We start from the raw sequence: 16,330 nt of genomic DNA on the forward strand, positions 1-16,330 counted from the left end.
AAATCCCCCACCTCTGGAAGCCACGAACTACTCAGCATCTCTCAACTTGCTTTTTGCTTTAAGATTACACGTATAAATGAGATCATATGTTGTTTTTCCTTCTCTGTCTGATTTGTTTAACTTAGCATAATGCCCTCAAGGTCCATCCATGTTGTTGAAACTGGCAAAATTTTCTTCTATTTATGGGTAAATATCTATCTGCATTACATTTTCTTTATTCATTCATCCATCAGTGAAGACTTACATTGCTTGGCTCTTGTAAATATTGCTATAAAATAATAAAAGATGATGCTATAAAAGTGCTGTGGCCAATATGTCAGCAAATTTGGAAAAATCAGCAGTGCCCACAGGACTGGAGAAGGTCAATTTTCATCCCAATCTCAAAGAAGGGCAATGCCAAAGCATGTTCAAACTACCCCACAATTGTGCTCATTTCACATGCTAGCAAGGTTATGCTCAAAGTCTTTCAAGCTAGGCTTCAGCAGTAAGTGAACTGGGAACATCCAAGATGTACAAGCTGGATTTCAGAAAGGCAGAGGAACCAGAGGTCAAATTGCCAACATTTGTTGGATCATAGAGTAAGCAAGAGAATTCCAGAAAACATGTGCTTCACTGACTATGCTAAAGTCTTTGACCATGTGGATCTCAACGAACTGTGGAAAATTCTTAAAGAGATGAGAATATCAGACCACATTACCTGCCTCCTGAGAAACACGTATGCAGCTCAAGAAGCAGCAGTTAGAACTGGACATGAAACAACCGACTGGTTCCAAATTGGGAAAGGAGTGCATTAAGGTTGTATATTGTCACCCTGTTTATTTAACTTATATGCAGAGTACACTATGGGAAATGCCTGGCTTAAAGAATCACAAGATGGAATCAAGACTGCTGTGAGAAATATCAACAACCTCAGATACGCAGATGATACCACTCTAATGGCAGAAATTGAAGAGGAATTGAAGAGCCTCTTGTTGATGGTGAAAGAGGAGAGTGAAAAGGCTGGCTTAAAGCTCAACATTCTAAAACCTAAGATCATGGCATCTGGCCCCATCACTTCATGGCAAATAAAAGGGGAAAAAGTGGAAACAGTGACAAATTTTCTTTTCCTGGGCTCCAAAATCACTGCCAATGCTGTTTTCAGCTATGAGATTAAAAGAGGCTTGCTCCTTGGAGGGAAAGCTATGACAAACCTAGACAGAGTATTAAAAAGCAGAGACATCACTTTGCTGACAAAGGTTCATATAGTCAAAGCCATGTTTTTTCCATTAGTCATGTATGGATGTGAGAGTTGGATTATAAAGAAGCTGAATGCTAAAGAGTTGATGATTTTGAATTGTGATGCTTGGACACCACAATTGAATTGAGAGTCCTTTGGGCAGCAAGGAGATCAAACCAATCAACCCTAAAGGAAATCAACCCTGAATATTCTTTGGAAGGACTGATGCTGAAGCCGAAGCTCCAGTACTTTCGCCACTTGATGAGAAGAACTGACTCATTGGAAAAGACCGTGATGCTGGGAAAGATTGAAGGCAAAAGGAGAAAGGGGCCCCAGGGAATGAGATAGATAGCATCACCAGTTCAGTGGACATGAATATGAGCAAACTTTGGGAGATAGTGAAGGACAGAGGAGCCTGATGTGCTGCAGTCCATGGGGTTGCAAAGAGTCAGACACAACCTAGCAACTGAACATATGTTGCTGCAGTGAACATTGGGTTTTCAAGTTAGTGTGTTTGTTTTTTTCACATAAATACCCCAAATTGAAATTACTAAATCATATGGCAGTTCTATTTTTAGTTTTTGATGCACCTCAACTTTCCATAATGGCTGTATCAACTTACATTCCCTCTAACTGTGCAAAAGCTTTCCTATCTCTTCACATTCTCCTCAACTCCTGTTATTTCTTCTTTTTCATAAAAGCCTTTCTAGAGGATAGGTGGTGATATCTCGTTGTGGTTTTGATTTCTATCTTCTGATGATTAGTAGTGTTGAGCATGTTTTCATGTACCTATTGGCAAGTTGTATGTATTCTTTAAAAAAAATGTCTATTCAGGATCTCTGCCCATTTTCTAAAAATCAGATTGTGTTTTGCTCCTGAGTTGTATGAGTTACTTGTGTACTTTGGATAATAGTCCTAACCAGAAATATAGTATGTAATATTTTCTCCAATTCCATAGGTTGATTTTTCATTTTGTTGATGGTTTCCTTATTTGGGCAGAAGCTTTTTAGCCTTATGTGGTCCCAACTGCTTGTTTTAACTCTTGTTCCTTTGCTTTTGGTGTCAAATCCAAAAAATCATCACAAAGAATGACATCAAGGATTTTATTTTTTGTAGAAATTATATGGCTTCAGGACTTGTGATCAAGTCTTTAATCTATTTCGAGTTAATTTTTGTGAATGGTGTAAGATAGTGGTCCAGTTTCATTCTTTTGCATGTGCCTGTCCAGTTTTCCACATGCCATTTACTGAAAGCACTGTCCTTTTCCCACTGTATATTCTTGGCTTCTTTGTCAAAAGTTAATTTACCATAGAAATGTGGGTTTATTTACAGACTCTCTATTCTGTTCCATTGATCTCCGTATACATTTTTATCCCAACAACATGCTGTTTTGATTAATATAGCTTTGTAATATAATGTGAAATCAGGAAGCATGACACCTCTAGCTTTGTTATTCATTCTCATGATTGCTTTGGTGTTCAGCATCTTTTGTGGTTCCATACAAATTTTAGAATTGTTTGTTCTTTATCTGTGAAAATTTCCATTGGAATTTTTATTGGATTGCAGTGAATTTGTAAATTGCTTTGGGTAGTAAGGGCATGTTAATAACATTAGATTTTCCAATCCATGAGCACAGAATATCTTTCTATTTATTTGAGTCTTCTTCAGTATCTTTCATCAGTGTCTTATAGTTTTCAGTGTACCGGTCTTTCACCTCCTTGGTTAAATTTATTCCTAGGCTTTTTATCCATTTTTCATGCAAATGTAAATGGAATTGTTTTCTCAGTTTCTCCTTATGGCAGTTTGTTGTTAGTGTATAGAAATGCAGCTGATTTTTGTATATAAATTTTTCATTCTACAACTTTACTGAGTGTATTAATTCTCATATTTTTGATGAAGTCTTCAGTGTTTTTTACATGTAATATCAAGTAAGGGAGTTTCTTTCCTTATGACTTGGATGGTAAAGAATCTGTCTGCAATGCAAGAGACTCGGATTTGATTCTTGGGTCAGAACGATCCCCTGGTGGAGGAAATGGCAACCCACTCCAGTATTATTATTATTTTTTTTTTTTTATTAGTTGGAGGCTAATTACTTTACAATATTGTAGTGGTTTTTGTCATACATTGACATGAATCAGCCATGGATTTACATGTATTCCCCATCCCAATCCCCCCTCTCACCTCCCTCTCCACCTGATCCCTCTGGGTCTTCCCAGTGCACCAGGCTCAAGCACTAGTCTCATGCATCCAGCCAGGACATGGAAGCAACCTAGATGCCCATTAGCAGACAAATGGATAAGGAAGCTGTGGTACATATACACCATTCCAGTATTCTTGTCTGGAGAATTCCATGGACAGAGGAGCCTGGTGGGCTATAGTCCTGGGAGTCACAAAAAGACAGACACAAGTAAGCGACTAACACTTTCATTTTTCAATCTGGAAATAGTGTCAATTTTGCCTCTTCTTTTCAGATTTGGATGCATTGATTTTCTTTGTATTGCCTGATGGATCTGGATAGAACTACCAAAATTAAGTTGAATAAAAGTGGTGAAACTAGGTGTTTTTGTCTTGTGTCTGATTTCAGAGGAAAAGCTTTTGGTTTTTTACTGTCAAGTATGATGTTAACTGTGAACTTCATACATGGCCTTAATTATGCTGAGATACAATCCTTCTAAACCTACTTTGTAAAATTATTTTTACCATAAATGGATGTTGAATTTGTCACTTTTTCTGCATCCTTTGAGGATATGATTTTTACCTTCACTGTGTTTATTTGGTGTATCACATTAATTAATTTGTGAATGTTGAACTATCCTTGCATCCTTGGAACAAATATCACTAGAACATGGTGTATGATTCTTTTAACGTATTGTCAAATTCAGTTTTCTAATATTTTGTTGAGGATTTTTGCACTTACATTTATTAGAGTATTAGCCCATAATTTTCTTTTCTCATGGTTTCCTTATCTGGCTTTGGTATCAGAATAATGTTGGTCTCATAAAGTGAATTTGGAAGTGTTTCTTTCTCCTGTTTTCAGAAGAGTTTGAGAAGGCTCCACCACTAAATACTGTTACATTGGGAATAGAGATTTTGACAGTAAATGTTGAATGAAATAAATAAATGTTGGGGAAGGCGACAAATAGTCAAACTATAGCACCTTACTTCCTTCCACATTTCTCTCTCTGTTTCTCTCCTTTGCTCCCCCTCCACATACACATGGCCACAGCTAAGAATGTGGCGAGAGATATTTCAAAAGCAGAGGCTCACTCCCTTCCTTGCCTGTCTTTGTTCATCTCTTTGTCTTTTCCATTTGAAGACCAAAGAGGGCATTAAACTGTTAGACCTTTTACTGATGATATTTTCCCTACAATTAAACCCCGTAAACTGAGAGGTGGCCAAGTCTTTGACCATGAAAATGAGCAACCCCCTCACAGAGGTCCTGCCATCATTTTCTCAGAGGTTCTCTGCAAAGAGTGGGTAGGAGGTTCGATAGGATGATCTGGAAAGAATATACAAATTTTGATTCTTTATGACAGGTACTATTTACCCTTCTGTTTTGTGTGTGTGTTGTTGTTGTTGTTTTTGAATTTGTATTTATTTCTGTCAGCTTCAATTCTTTTATATATATTTTCCAGTCTTTTGTTCGTTGTTTGCAGGAAGAAGACCCAAGAGCTGCCCAGCTGCTGCCCCCTGCACAGGTACGTCAGTCCCGCCCCCTCCCCAGGGCCCCAGGGGCTCCTTCCTCCCACCAGGGGAGTCACAGGCGGGGCTGCTGCCTTTTCAGACAGAGAGAAGCTCCGGCTCAGGGGAGGAGACAGCGCGTGCTCAGGGCGGGTGGAGGTCTGGCACGGCGGCTCCTGGGGCACCGTGTGTGATGACTCCTGGAGCCTGGCAGAGGCCGAGGTGGTGTGTCAGCAGCTGGGCTGTGGCCCGGCCCTGGAAGCCGTGCATGCTGCGGCGTTTGGCCCTGGAAGCGGGAGCATCTGGCTGGACGAGGTGCGATGTGGGGGCCGGGAGTCCTCCCTGTGGGACTGTGCTGCGGAGCCCTGGGGGCAGAGCGACTGCAAGCACGAGGAGGATGCTGGTGTGAGGTGCTCTGGTGAGTGAGGGGCTCGGGGTCCGTCCTGGGTGAGCTGGGGCAGCGCAGGGGCAGTGAGCTAGGCTGGGTGTGGTCGGGAGTTTGTATCCAGACAGCGTCCTGGGGCTGGAGCTCTGGTCTAGGACAGGGGAGCTGGGAGGACTGGACCCTGGTGTTGTGGAGACTGAGGGGTGATTTCAGGCTCAGGAGGGAAAACTGGGCTGCCCTGCATCTGGCCAACCACCCTGCTCCAAACTGCTCTTTTTCTCTTTAGGTGCAAGGTCAACATTGCCCCTGACTACAGCAGGTACTGTGCCTCCATCTACAGGCAGGGGAGAATACTCAGATTCTGGGGACCTGTTCTGTGGGCTCTCTGACAACTCAGGAGAGGAAATAGCCTGAGGAGCCCATGGCTGGTGGGGAGGAGCCAGGGTATTTCTTTGGGGAACTCCCCTGCCTTGGTTCCCAGGGTCAAATGTTCTCATGCCTGGGGGTCCAAGTGGGTTTGGTTTCCATATTGCAGAATCTAAGTATCTCCCACCTGCCCCTCAGTGTTGCTCCTCATCAGTGAGGTGCAGGTCCCAGGACTGTTTGATGCTCTGTCTCCTGAAGCCCAAGAGGGGATGAGCCGGGTCCTCAGAGGCTGTCTCAGCAGGGCAGCTCCCTGACAATCCCCAGCTCTGCCTTGGAGCCACACTGGCTGGAGTGGAGTTAACTCATCTCAGGACGAGACCCTGGGGAGCTGGTCAATGTCTGAAGCTGGGACGCCATCATCCGGAGCTCCTGGAAATTCTGGTACAAGGGTTTCTCTGTGCCCAAGACCTGTTCTAACCCTCTTCCCTTGTTCTCCTTAGGGACCAAACCAGCCTCAAATCCTCTCCCTGGCATCTTCTCCCTGCCTGGGGTCCTCTGCCTCATCCTGGGGGCCCTTCTCTTCCTGGTCCTTGTCATGCTGGTAACTCAGCTGCTTAGATGGAGAGCAGAGCGCAGAGGTGGGCTGCAGGGGTGCCTGGGGACCAGGGGGAGTGTGTGCAGGCAGGAGATGGGGCAGGTGTGAGGAGGGGAACCAGGCGAGGTCACTGTTCTGAGTCGCAGAACTCCATATTCTCCATGCTGCGCTCTAAGGGCTGAATAGACAGAGCTTCTTCAGACTAGGGTGTGAACTCTCATAAGTCATGGCCTCTCCTTTGAGACCAGACAAGTTGGGGCTGAGTTGTGGATTCAGGTCAGATGAGGGGAGAAGGTGCTGACATGGTGCATGGGGTGGGAAACGATGCGGAGGTCCTGGCAGCCCTATGTGAGCACCGGGAAGAAGAAGAGTGGGCCACTTGATCGGGGTATCTGGGGTGGCATCTCTGACCTGCTGAGCGTCTCTTACCCTGCTGGATGGGGGTGTCTGAGTAGCATCTCTGACCTGCTGGGGGATCTCTCAGCCTTATCCAGCTATGAAGATGCTCTTGCTGAAGCCGTGTATGAGGAGCTCGATGACTTTGTGACTCGGAAGGAGGGTCTTCTTGGTAGCCCAGGTGGGTGTCTCTGCCTGCCTTCCTGGGGCCTCTGGTCGTCACCACTCATTGGCTGTGCGGGTCTTCTCAGCATCCACAGACACCACATGTGCCCCAGGCTCACAGAGGCAGCCCTCCAAAGTGGTAGGATGTCCTCTCAAGCCCTGTGAGCCCCCAGCCTCCATCTACACTGCAGGAGCCAGGCCTGTCCCTTCTCAGCCTTAACACACGTCCTGTGGGTTGGTGATGGTCATTCTGTGTGTTGTGTGATGTTTGTCTCCACATTAGGCTTCCTGTCAGATGACTCAGTGGATAAACTGCCATATTACACCAGGGACGGTGAGGAGTACAATGACTACAGATTTGCACCAGGTAATGGAGGTGAACCCACCTCGGCTGGGCTTTGGGGAGGAGAGTTTCCCTCATAGAGATGAGATGCAAGGGGAACAGTCTTCCTTTGATGGACCAGAGGCATTCCTTGTGTCCAGATAGGGTTCGGCCTTCTTCTCTGGCTGTTCTGTGATGTCTAACGTTGGGGCTGGGCTCTCTGTGTCCAGAATCACAACAGGCACACAATGTTTAAAAAAATAACATCTGTAAAGCACAATTTGTCAAAGTAGTTTAGTAATGTTCAATGGTGGAAGAGTTACTTTGAGATATGTAGTTTCCATCAGGAAATGTTAAGATATATAAAATCATGTTTTGGTTTATGGGTACATCAAAATGAAACATGGTCTTAGAGAAAAAAAATCTTTTGAAACAAGAAGTAACTGTTGCCTCTATTTAGCAACTCAGAAACTCTTGATCATAAGGGATTTTAGTTATTTCCCAGACCAACCCACTTGTGGTTTCATCAGACCCCCTTGTCTGCTCTTGGAACCCCCAGATCAGAGGACTGATGGCCCTGCTGAAAATTACGATGATGCTGAAGAGGTACCAGTGCCTGGGGCTCCTCCTGCCTCTCAGGGGAGAGAGGAGAAAGTGCCCTCAGAGAACGAGGATGGGGTGACGTCTTCTCAGAAAGGTGAGTGGGGTCAGCTGATTTCCTGCAATCTTTCTATCGGGGAAGGGTGAATTTGTGCTCCTCAATGCCCAGCCTCCCTAGATATTTAAAATATAAGTAATCTCATACATTTGGTAGCATCATCTTGACCATATGCCATCTCTAATGCTGTTAGACTCCTTGTAAGGAGTGAGGAATCACTCTACTTTTGGCATTTATGTCTCCATAATGTGACATAAACTTACCATTTTATATGTGATATACTTGCATTAAGATTTATAGATTATGGAATTTCCTGGTGGTCCAGTGGTTTGGACTCTGCACTTTCACTGCTACGGCCCACGTCCAATCCTGGTCAAAGAACTAAGATCCCACAAGCACTGTGTCATGGCCAAAAGAGAAACTTACTGATTAATTGAGCATATTTATAAAGAAAACTAGGTGCCAAAGAATTGATGCTTTGGAACTGTGGTGTTGGAGAAGACTCTTGAGAGTCCCTTGGACTGCAAGGAGATCAAACCAGTCCACCCTAAAGGAAATCAGTCCTGAATATTCATTGGAAGGACTGATGCTGAATCTGAAACTCCAATATTTTTGCCACCTGATGCGAAGAACTGACACATTTGAAAAGACCCTGATGCTGGGAAAGATTGAGGGAAAGAGGAGAAGGGACTAACAGATAATGAGATTGTTGCATGGCATTACTGACTCGATGGACCTGAGTTTGAGTAAGCTCCAGGAGTTGGTGATGGACAGGGAAGCCTGGAGTGCTGCAGTCCATTCAGTGGCAAGAGTCAGACACGACGGAGTGGCTGAACTGAACTGATACATGAAAGATAGTGATTTAAAAAAAATATATTGCAGTATTGAATTGGGTGAAGCATTTTTACAATTTAAGATGAGCTCTGTTTATATGTTAATATCAGCAAGTACAAAGTCTACGGTATATGGTGACCTGAACATTATAACATGGTGGTGGATTATAGATTCAGCATTTGTGATCAGTTAAGGTCCAATTTGTTCCAGTTATTTCAGTAGCCAGGAGAAGACACTCATTCACTAGAAAAGAATATTTCTCCATTTGAGGGCCTGGGTAGTCTCTGGGGAGGAGCCATCTGTGGCTGCACCTGTGATACTATTTGTGAACATTTGGGATCAGAGGTCAAGTCAACTAAGAGCAAACTTGTGTTGTGAGTGAGGAATTTAGATTGTTCCTGTCTCCAGATTCCCTCTTATTGTGACTTTGCATCTATCACCTGTGAAAGGAGAACATTTAAATTCCTTTTTATGATTCGTACTGTTGTTGGGCATCTCCTTGGTACTGTGTAGCCTGGAAGCAGGTCTTCCAAGAGCTCATGTGTGAGCACAAATCTCCTGCGATGCGGGTTTTCCACATGAGCTGAGGCCCCAGAGACCACATGAACTGGATCTGAGAGGACAGCTGGGATCCATCCTCTCTGTAACTCATGTGAAATAGCCTGAGCCTCCCTGCGCACACCTGGGTCCCAGGGATACTTTGTCATCACCACTTGCTTGACTCCCTTCCACCACAGGGTTCTGTCCCATCCCCTTGTCTCAGTTCTAATCAAACTTCTGTTTACTATTTCAGCCTCTTCTCTGAATTTCTCCAGAGAGGTGACTGATCCTGGGGAAGGAAGAGAGAGTCCCTGGCTGCTCCAGGGGAAGAAAGGGGACCCTGGGTATGATGACGTTGAACTCAGTGTCCTGGGAACATCCCCAGTGACATTCCCATGATCTTATATTAATACGAGATGAAGCCTCAGATATTCTAATTGTCTGTATTTCGGTAGAGTAGTGCTGACCTGTAACTGTTTTATATGGAAATTGCTCAAAATGAAATATTCTGAATAAAGTAATTTTTTGCTGTCTTGGTAATTTAGCAAGTTCCATGTCAAATACTTTTAGAGAATTGGTCCTCAAACACCATTTTCCTCACAGTGAATGCAAGATGATTGAGCTGACCTGCTCTCTGACCTGTCTTAGAGGCTAATGAGGGTATGATTTTACCCCAACTCACAAATGCTCCATGCCACTCTTATTTAGAAAAGGATGTAAACTTGGTCTACATTAACACACTCCTTCCTAACAAGATGAACTCATGGGAAAAAACCCAATTCTGAATTTTCCTGGATGCTCTCCCTGAGATGTCATATCACCTGTTTGTAACCTGTTCTTGGGCACTAGATGAATTTCAAAGTGGAAGGTTGGCTGGTAGGAGAGAATGGATACAACTTTCCTTATCCTGCCTAAATGTTCACAGGCCAGTTCAAAATCTAACTGTACACAGCTACATCTTCCTTTTTCATCTCTCAGTCATTCCTTAAGTGGATACAGATACCTGTTTGCTCTTCTCCCATGTCTAGTTGATTATCCAATCCTTATAAATCCTTCCTTTCCTCTCCATCCCTTCCTGCTATTTCTTCAGGATGCTGCTCTTTCTTGTCTCTTCAATATCTCTCCTTCTAAGTGAATTTTATCAGCTCATATATATCTTCAAGTTGATGGAGGGCAAATTGATGCTCACTCACACCCTATATTCAGGTGAGACAAGAGGGCAAAAGTGGAGACCTAGGCAGAGGGGCTCCAGAAGAATGGATATAGACAGAAAGATCAGGAACAGTTGGGTATTTATGTTTCAGAGATGTGGATGGAGGGCTATGATATAACTGATCTCTTAGATGAAGAATTTCAGACCAATGGGCTTCTTTGAAAGCATCTATTTTCAGATGTTTCAAGATTGTTTCAAGGTTGTTTTAATCTATTTACTACTGAAAATGTAATTGTGATCCTGCCATGATTCCTCAGGGTAGAGAGAGTGGTCATGTAGGAGTGGCCAGGTAAAGATTACGTTCACACAACACCCCAACCTTCCCACCCCCACCCCTACCAACACCAGTTCCATTGTGGAGATTGTGGAGACGCTGCTGAACTAATATAAGACCTGAGAGTGCTGGGCTGGTTGTGAGCTGGACCCACCCAGTTACTTGGTTGATGACTCTAGAAGGTTTCCAGGGCTCCAAACTACACTCATGCTTATAGGTTCATAGTTCTAGGTTGTGCTTGGGGATGGGAAGATGCCCAGGGCTTCTCCCAGGGCAGCTCACTTGGCTATTAACCTTTGGGAAGTGGTGAAATAAATGACATATGATAAAATAAAGCATACACACCAAGAAGCTCAGTGAACTCCCAGAAAATACACATAAACTATTAAATTCAGGAAGTATATATATGAACAAAATAAGATTAAAAAATATTTCTCATTATCATTATTATTCTTTTAAATTTTTGGTTGCACTAGGTCTTTGTTGCTGCACATGGGCTTTCTCTAGTTGTGGTAAGCAGGCACTATTCTTCTTTGTGGACAGCAGGTTTCTCTATGCGTGGGTTTCTCTTATTGTGGAGAACAGGCTCTAGGTGCCCAGGTTTCAGGGGTTGCAGCAGGCCACGTCCTATTTGTAGTTCGTGGGTCCTAGAGCTCAGGCCCAGTAATTGTTGAGCTAGGGTGAGTTCCTCCACAGAATAATTTCAGATTTTTTTTTAAACAGAGATAGAAATCATAAAAAAGGAAGTAAACAGGAAGTTTGCTGATGTTTTAGTGGTTAGGATTTGGTGCATTTATTGCTGTGATCTGGATTCAATCCTGGTAAGGAACTGAGATACCTCAAACTTTGCAGTGAGGCAAAGAGAATAACAGAAGGAACCAAACAGAAAAATGAACCAAACAGAAATTTAGTTGCTTAAGATTCAGTTGAGTTCAGTCCAGTGGCTCAGTTGTGTCCGACTCTTTGTGACCCCATGGACTGCAGCATACCAGGTCCTTCACCAACTCCTGGAGCTTGCTCAAACTCATGTCCATTCAGTCAGTGATGCCATCCAACCATCTCATCCTCTGTCATCCCATTTTCCTCCTGCCCTCAATCTTTCCCAGCATCAGGGTCTTTCCCAGTGAGTCAGTTCTTCACATCAGGTGGTCAAAGTATTGGAGTTTCAGCTTCAGCATCAGTCCTTCCAATGAATATTCAGGACTGATTTCCTTTAGGATTGACTGGTTGGATCAGTTGCTTAAGATTACAATGATTGAAATGTAGCAAAATGAAAAATGCTACAGAGAGCAACAACACAGCAGAAGACTCTGTAACTTAGAAGGCAGGACCATTGAGGTTACCGAGCCAGGGACAAAGAAGAAAATTATTGAACAAGTGTAAAAGAACCTGTGTGAACTATGGGATAACATTCACAGAAACAACCTGCACATTATTGGAGTCCTGGAATGAGAAGAGAGGGAGAAAGGGACACAGACTGTACTTAAAGAAATAATACCAGATAAGTCTCAAATCTGATGAGATTTAGACATTCAAGTTCATGTAGCTAATAGATCACTCCTCAGAGTTCATTCAAAATGATCATCCCCAACACACATTGTTTATAATTAAGAAACAGAGAGCATTTTGTAAGCAGCAAGAGAAAAGTAAATGCTCACAAAAAAAGAAATTCCCTTAACCATATCAGTGGACTTTTTAGAAGAAATCTGAGAGGCGAGGAGAGAAAGGGATGATATATTCAAACTTATGAAAAAAAACCTACCAACCAAGAATATTTTTCTCAGGAGGTTTGTTTTTCATATATGAAGATGATATAAATACTTTCCCAATTGAGGGAATTCACCAACATTAGGCTTGGCTTACAAGATTGCTGAGGGGAGTTCTTCAATCTAAATGAAGGATGCTAATTTTTATATGAAAGAAGTGAAAATATGCAACAGACTTGTAAATGTAAATATTGAATCCAATTCAGAATACTCTAACACTGTAATATGGTAGTGTGCTAACCAGTTAGCTCTAGTCTAAAGGAAGTATTAAAACAGCTATAGGGAAAAATATTTTGTTAGTGGATATACAATATAAAGAGAGGTAAATTCTGACATCAAAAACAAAAAGTGTAGAAGGGAATAAAAAGGTAGAGCTTCTGTATGTCATTGAAATTAATTTGTGATCAGTGTAGTATATACTGTTGTCTCCGTAAGATGTTTTATGTGAACCATGTGGCAACAAAAATGTAAAAAGCTACAGTAGATTCACAGAAAGTAAAAAGAAGGGAATCAAAGCACAACATTATCCACAATTATCAGTTCACAGTTCTAACTGTTGTGCAGAACAGTTGGGTTGTCCTGGTCTCCACATCATCTTTCAAGATTAGCCCCAGAGGACTCTCCTTTGCAAAGTGAAAGACTAATTAAGCTGTTTGTTATTTTAAGCCAAAGAACTCTTTCTGCACCTCATCTCCTTTCTTATATCATATAGAAGGTGTAACTGTACTTTTGTAATATCCAATTTTTTTTCTGTGATATTGCTCTGTGATTTTAATTAGAAAATTGCCAATGATAAATCATATGAATGAATATCCTGTCTCCTCAATTGCATTTGATTAAGACTTAGTAAGAATCCACAGGTTAGTGTCTTGTGGTTTGTCTCGTGTATCCTTTGAGATAGAGATTTGCGGTGTTAGCTGTGATGTATTTGTTGGTGATAAGCTGCTTGTTTTTGAAAATCAAATTTTGCCTTGCTAATTGCCGGAAACAAAAATACTAACTAAATGATGTTCTCAGAAACATTTCTTTATATCTAAGACAATTTCTCTTCAACATTTAGTACAATGCCATTCAGCCATTCAGTAAATATTAGCTGAGCATCTATTAAGTTACAGAGAGGGGAAATACAGAGCTTATATACAGATACAGGCCTCACTCCAATCCTGAGCCCCGGCAAGGCCTCATCAGATGCCTGCAGACTGCAGGAGCCTTGGTTAGCATGCCCAGATTGGGAAGAATTTGATGACAAGGAGAAGCGAATCTGTTCACAGATTCTTTGATGCTAAAGGAGGAACACATTTTGCTATATTCTTAGGAACACTTTCCAGTGTTCTTAGGCAGGTCCGCGGGCAGTACTCAGCTGCACCAAAGCTCCGCATGCAATAGAGCCTCAGTTCATAGAGTTTGAGTCTGAGCAATCACTCAGGCTTTGAACTCTGAGTGCCACTCCAGAGGCACTAATGTTAGGTTAAAATGGTTTAAGAATCACCACCCACAAGAACTCAATAGCTCTGCCGTTGGTAATTGCATCAGCTCTGAGCAAAGGTGGATTAATCATGAAGTTAATGAAGCTTGTTCTTCAGAGCCTCTCCTTGCACCAGCCCCTTCTAAGCCCCGAGGGGGTCCCTAGGGCTGTGGTTGAAACAGAGCAGGACTCTATGATCCTTGCCCTGCACCCCACCATGTCTTCTGCCTGTCTTTTGCCTGTGGAAAACTTTAGTCAAAGAATAAGTTTAAATGGAGAAGTGAGAAACGTGGAAACAAAGGGAAACAGTCAGAGGAGACTAAATAATAATAATGTAGTCATTAAACACAGTCAAGGACCTTTAGTTCTTTCTCAAGGGTCATAGATAATATTCTGAGCCATATCCTATGAGCTGTCTTATAGACACAAAACACCAGGTGGAGTAGTGAACTCCGTTATGACCATACTGTACCCAGAACTTGAGCATCCACATTCTGAGAACTGACCACAAAGAAATGGGAACAAGTACACCCAAGAACTAAAGATTAACTGTAGCTAAGACAACCGATGGATGATTTGGATGGCATCACCAAGTCAATGAACATGAGTATGAGCAAGCTCTGGTAGTTGGTGATGGACAGGGAGGCCTGGCGTGCTGCAATCCATGGGGCCGCAAAGAGTCGGATTCGACTGAGCGACTGAACTGAACTGAAAACAACCAAGATGACCCTAGTCAGACCACTGACGACCAATTTGAAGATGACTGTTAGAGATTACTCTGTTGTTTCTGCATGTAACCTCCCCCCACCCCAGCTCTGTGTATAAAGCTCTCACCCTCTGCTTGTCATGGGGTGGGCGGAGTTGGCCGTTGGACAGATGTCCACCACCCTTCCCACCAGTTGCTGGCATCTGAAATAAAGCAAACTTTCCTTTCCACCAACCTGGCCTGTATACTGGCTTTTGAGTGGTTAGCAGCTGGACCCCTCACACATAACTTTCAGTTACATGGTCACAAGGAGATAGGTTTTTTTTTTTTTTTTTTTTTAATTTTTTTATTTTTCAGTGGGTTTTGTTATACATTGATGTGAATCAGCCATAGAGTTACACGAATTCCCCATCCCGGTCTCCCATCCCACCTCCCTCTCCACCCGATTCCTCTGGATCTTCCCAGCCCAACAGGCCCGAGCACTTGACTCATGCCTCCCACCTGGGCTGGTGGTCTGTTTCACCACAGAAAATATACATGCTGTTCTTTCGAAACATCCCACCCTCCCCTTCTCCCACAGAGTTCAAAAGTCTGTTCTGTACTTCTGCGTCTCTTCTTCTGCCCTGCATATAGGGCCATCGTTACCATCTTTCTAAATTCCGTATATATGTGTTAGTATACTGTAATGTTCTTTATCTTTCTGGCTCACCTCACTCTGTATAATGGGCTCCAGTTTCATCCATCTCATTAGAACTGATTCAAATGAATTCTTTTTAACGGCTGCGTAATATTCCATGGTGTATATGTACCACAGCTTCCTTATCCATTCATCTGCTGATGGGCATCTAGGTTGTTTCCATGTCCTGGAGATAGGTTTTGAATGTGCCATTTTCTTCAGCTGAGGGAAAAAAAAAATCAGCAAAATTATTTCTTACCCAAAGGTGAAGAAGTTAATTAACTACATGGAGAACTAAATCCAGGAATCAGATTTGTTCAGGAAATCAAGAAGAAACTGAAGAGGTTTGGAAAGTACATGATGCTTTTTCATTAGCACAGTATTGATGGAAAGTAAAATTAAGATCAAAGATGATGAACTGACTAACTCAGAGCAAAGGAGAGCTGTTAAAGGATGAAAGTCAAGATGCTCAGAGACAAAACTGGGGAAATGAAGCACAGCTGTCAGCACAGACTGACACAAAGGGCAGATGAGCTGCACCGGGGGAGGGGGGGGGGCGGTGCTCTTCAACAGAAGCTTAGATCAAGCTGTCGGGCAGGCAGAGATGGTGACTGGGAACCAACCAAGCCCCAGAGAGGAAGCAAGGTGAGACCTGAGGAGCAGCTTGGCATGAAGACACAGAAGGAAGAGGAGATCCAGGAAAATACCTGCTCCACGTGACAGATTTTGTCTTACTTTCAAGACTTCAGAATAGGCTCTGTTCTGATGCTGGAACAACTGACTCCCAAATCTCAGAAGGAACACACACATGCATACACACATTCATTACCAACCTGCAAACGTACTGTGGTCAGTGAGGCTCCACTAGCTTACACGTGTACCATGTGGAACACGCAGCTTCTGGGGCAGCAAAGAGAGAAACTAGAGAGTCACGGGGTTTTCATGCTTCTACTCGGAAATGACACAGGTGACAACACCCACTTTTCATTGGCCAGAATGAGTCACTGGGAGATAGAAAAACAGCTACCTGATGAATATTACTATTGACGCCACATCCTTGGTAGCAATGCTG

General features: G+C 43.0%; 1 protein-coding gene across 1 annotated transcript in view; it reads left to right on the forward strand.

Moving 5' to 3' along the window:
• LOC136168399 (antigen WC1.1-like) overlaps positions 1–9,640 on the forward strand; it is a 112,113-nt gene extending 102,473 nt beyond the window's left edge. The window contains exons 14-21 of the mRNA XM_065935850.1: positions 4,873–4,914; positions 5,001–5,315; positions 5,569–5,601; positions 6,149–6,286; positions 6,728–6,820; positions 7,088–7,171; positions 7,686–7,823; positions 9,412–9,640. Of these exons, the coding sequence (XP_065791922.1) occupies positions 4,873–4,914; positions 5,001–5,315; positions 5,569–5,601; positions 6,149–6,286; positions 6,728–6,820; positions 7,088–7,171; positions 7,686–7,823; positions 9,412–9,557 (989 nt within the window). The 3' untranslated portion in view covers positions 9,558–9,640. The remainder of the gene's footprint in view (positions 1–4,872; positions 4,915–5,000; positions 5,316–5,568; positions 5,602–6,148; positions 6,287–6,727; positions 6,821–7,087; positions 7,172–7,685; positions 7,824–9,411) is intronic.
• The last annotated feature ends 6,690 nt before the right edge of the window (positions 9,641–16,330 follow it).

Source organism: Muntiacus reevesi, chromosome 1 (assembly GCF_963930625.1).
Source record: "Muntiacus reevesi chromosome 1, mMunRee1.1, whole genome shotgun sequence".
Lineage (NCBI taxonomy): Eukaryota > Metazoa > Chordata > Mammalia > Artiodactyla > Cervidae > Muntiacus > Muntiacus reevesi.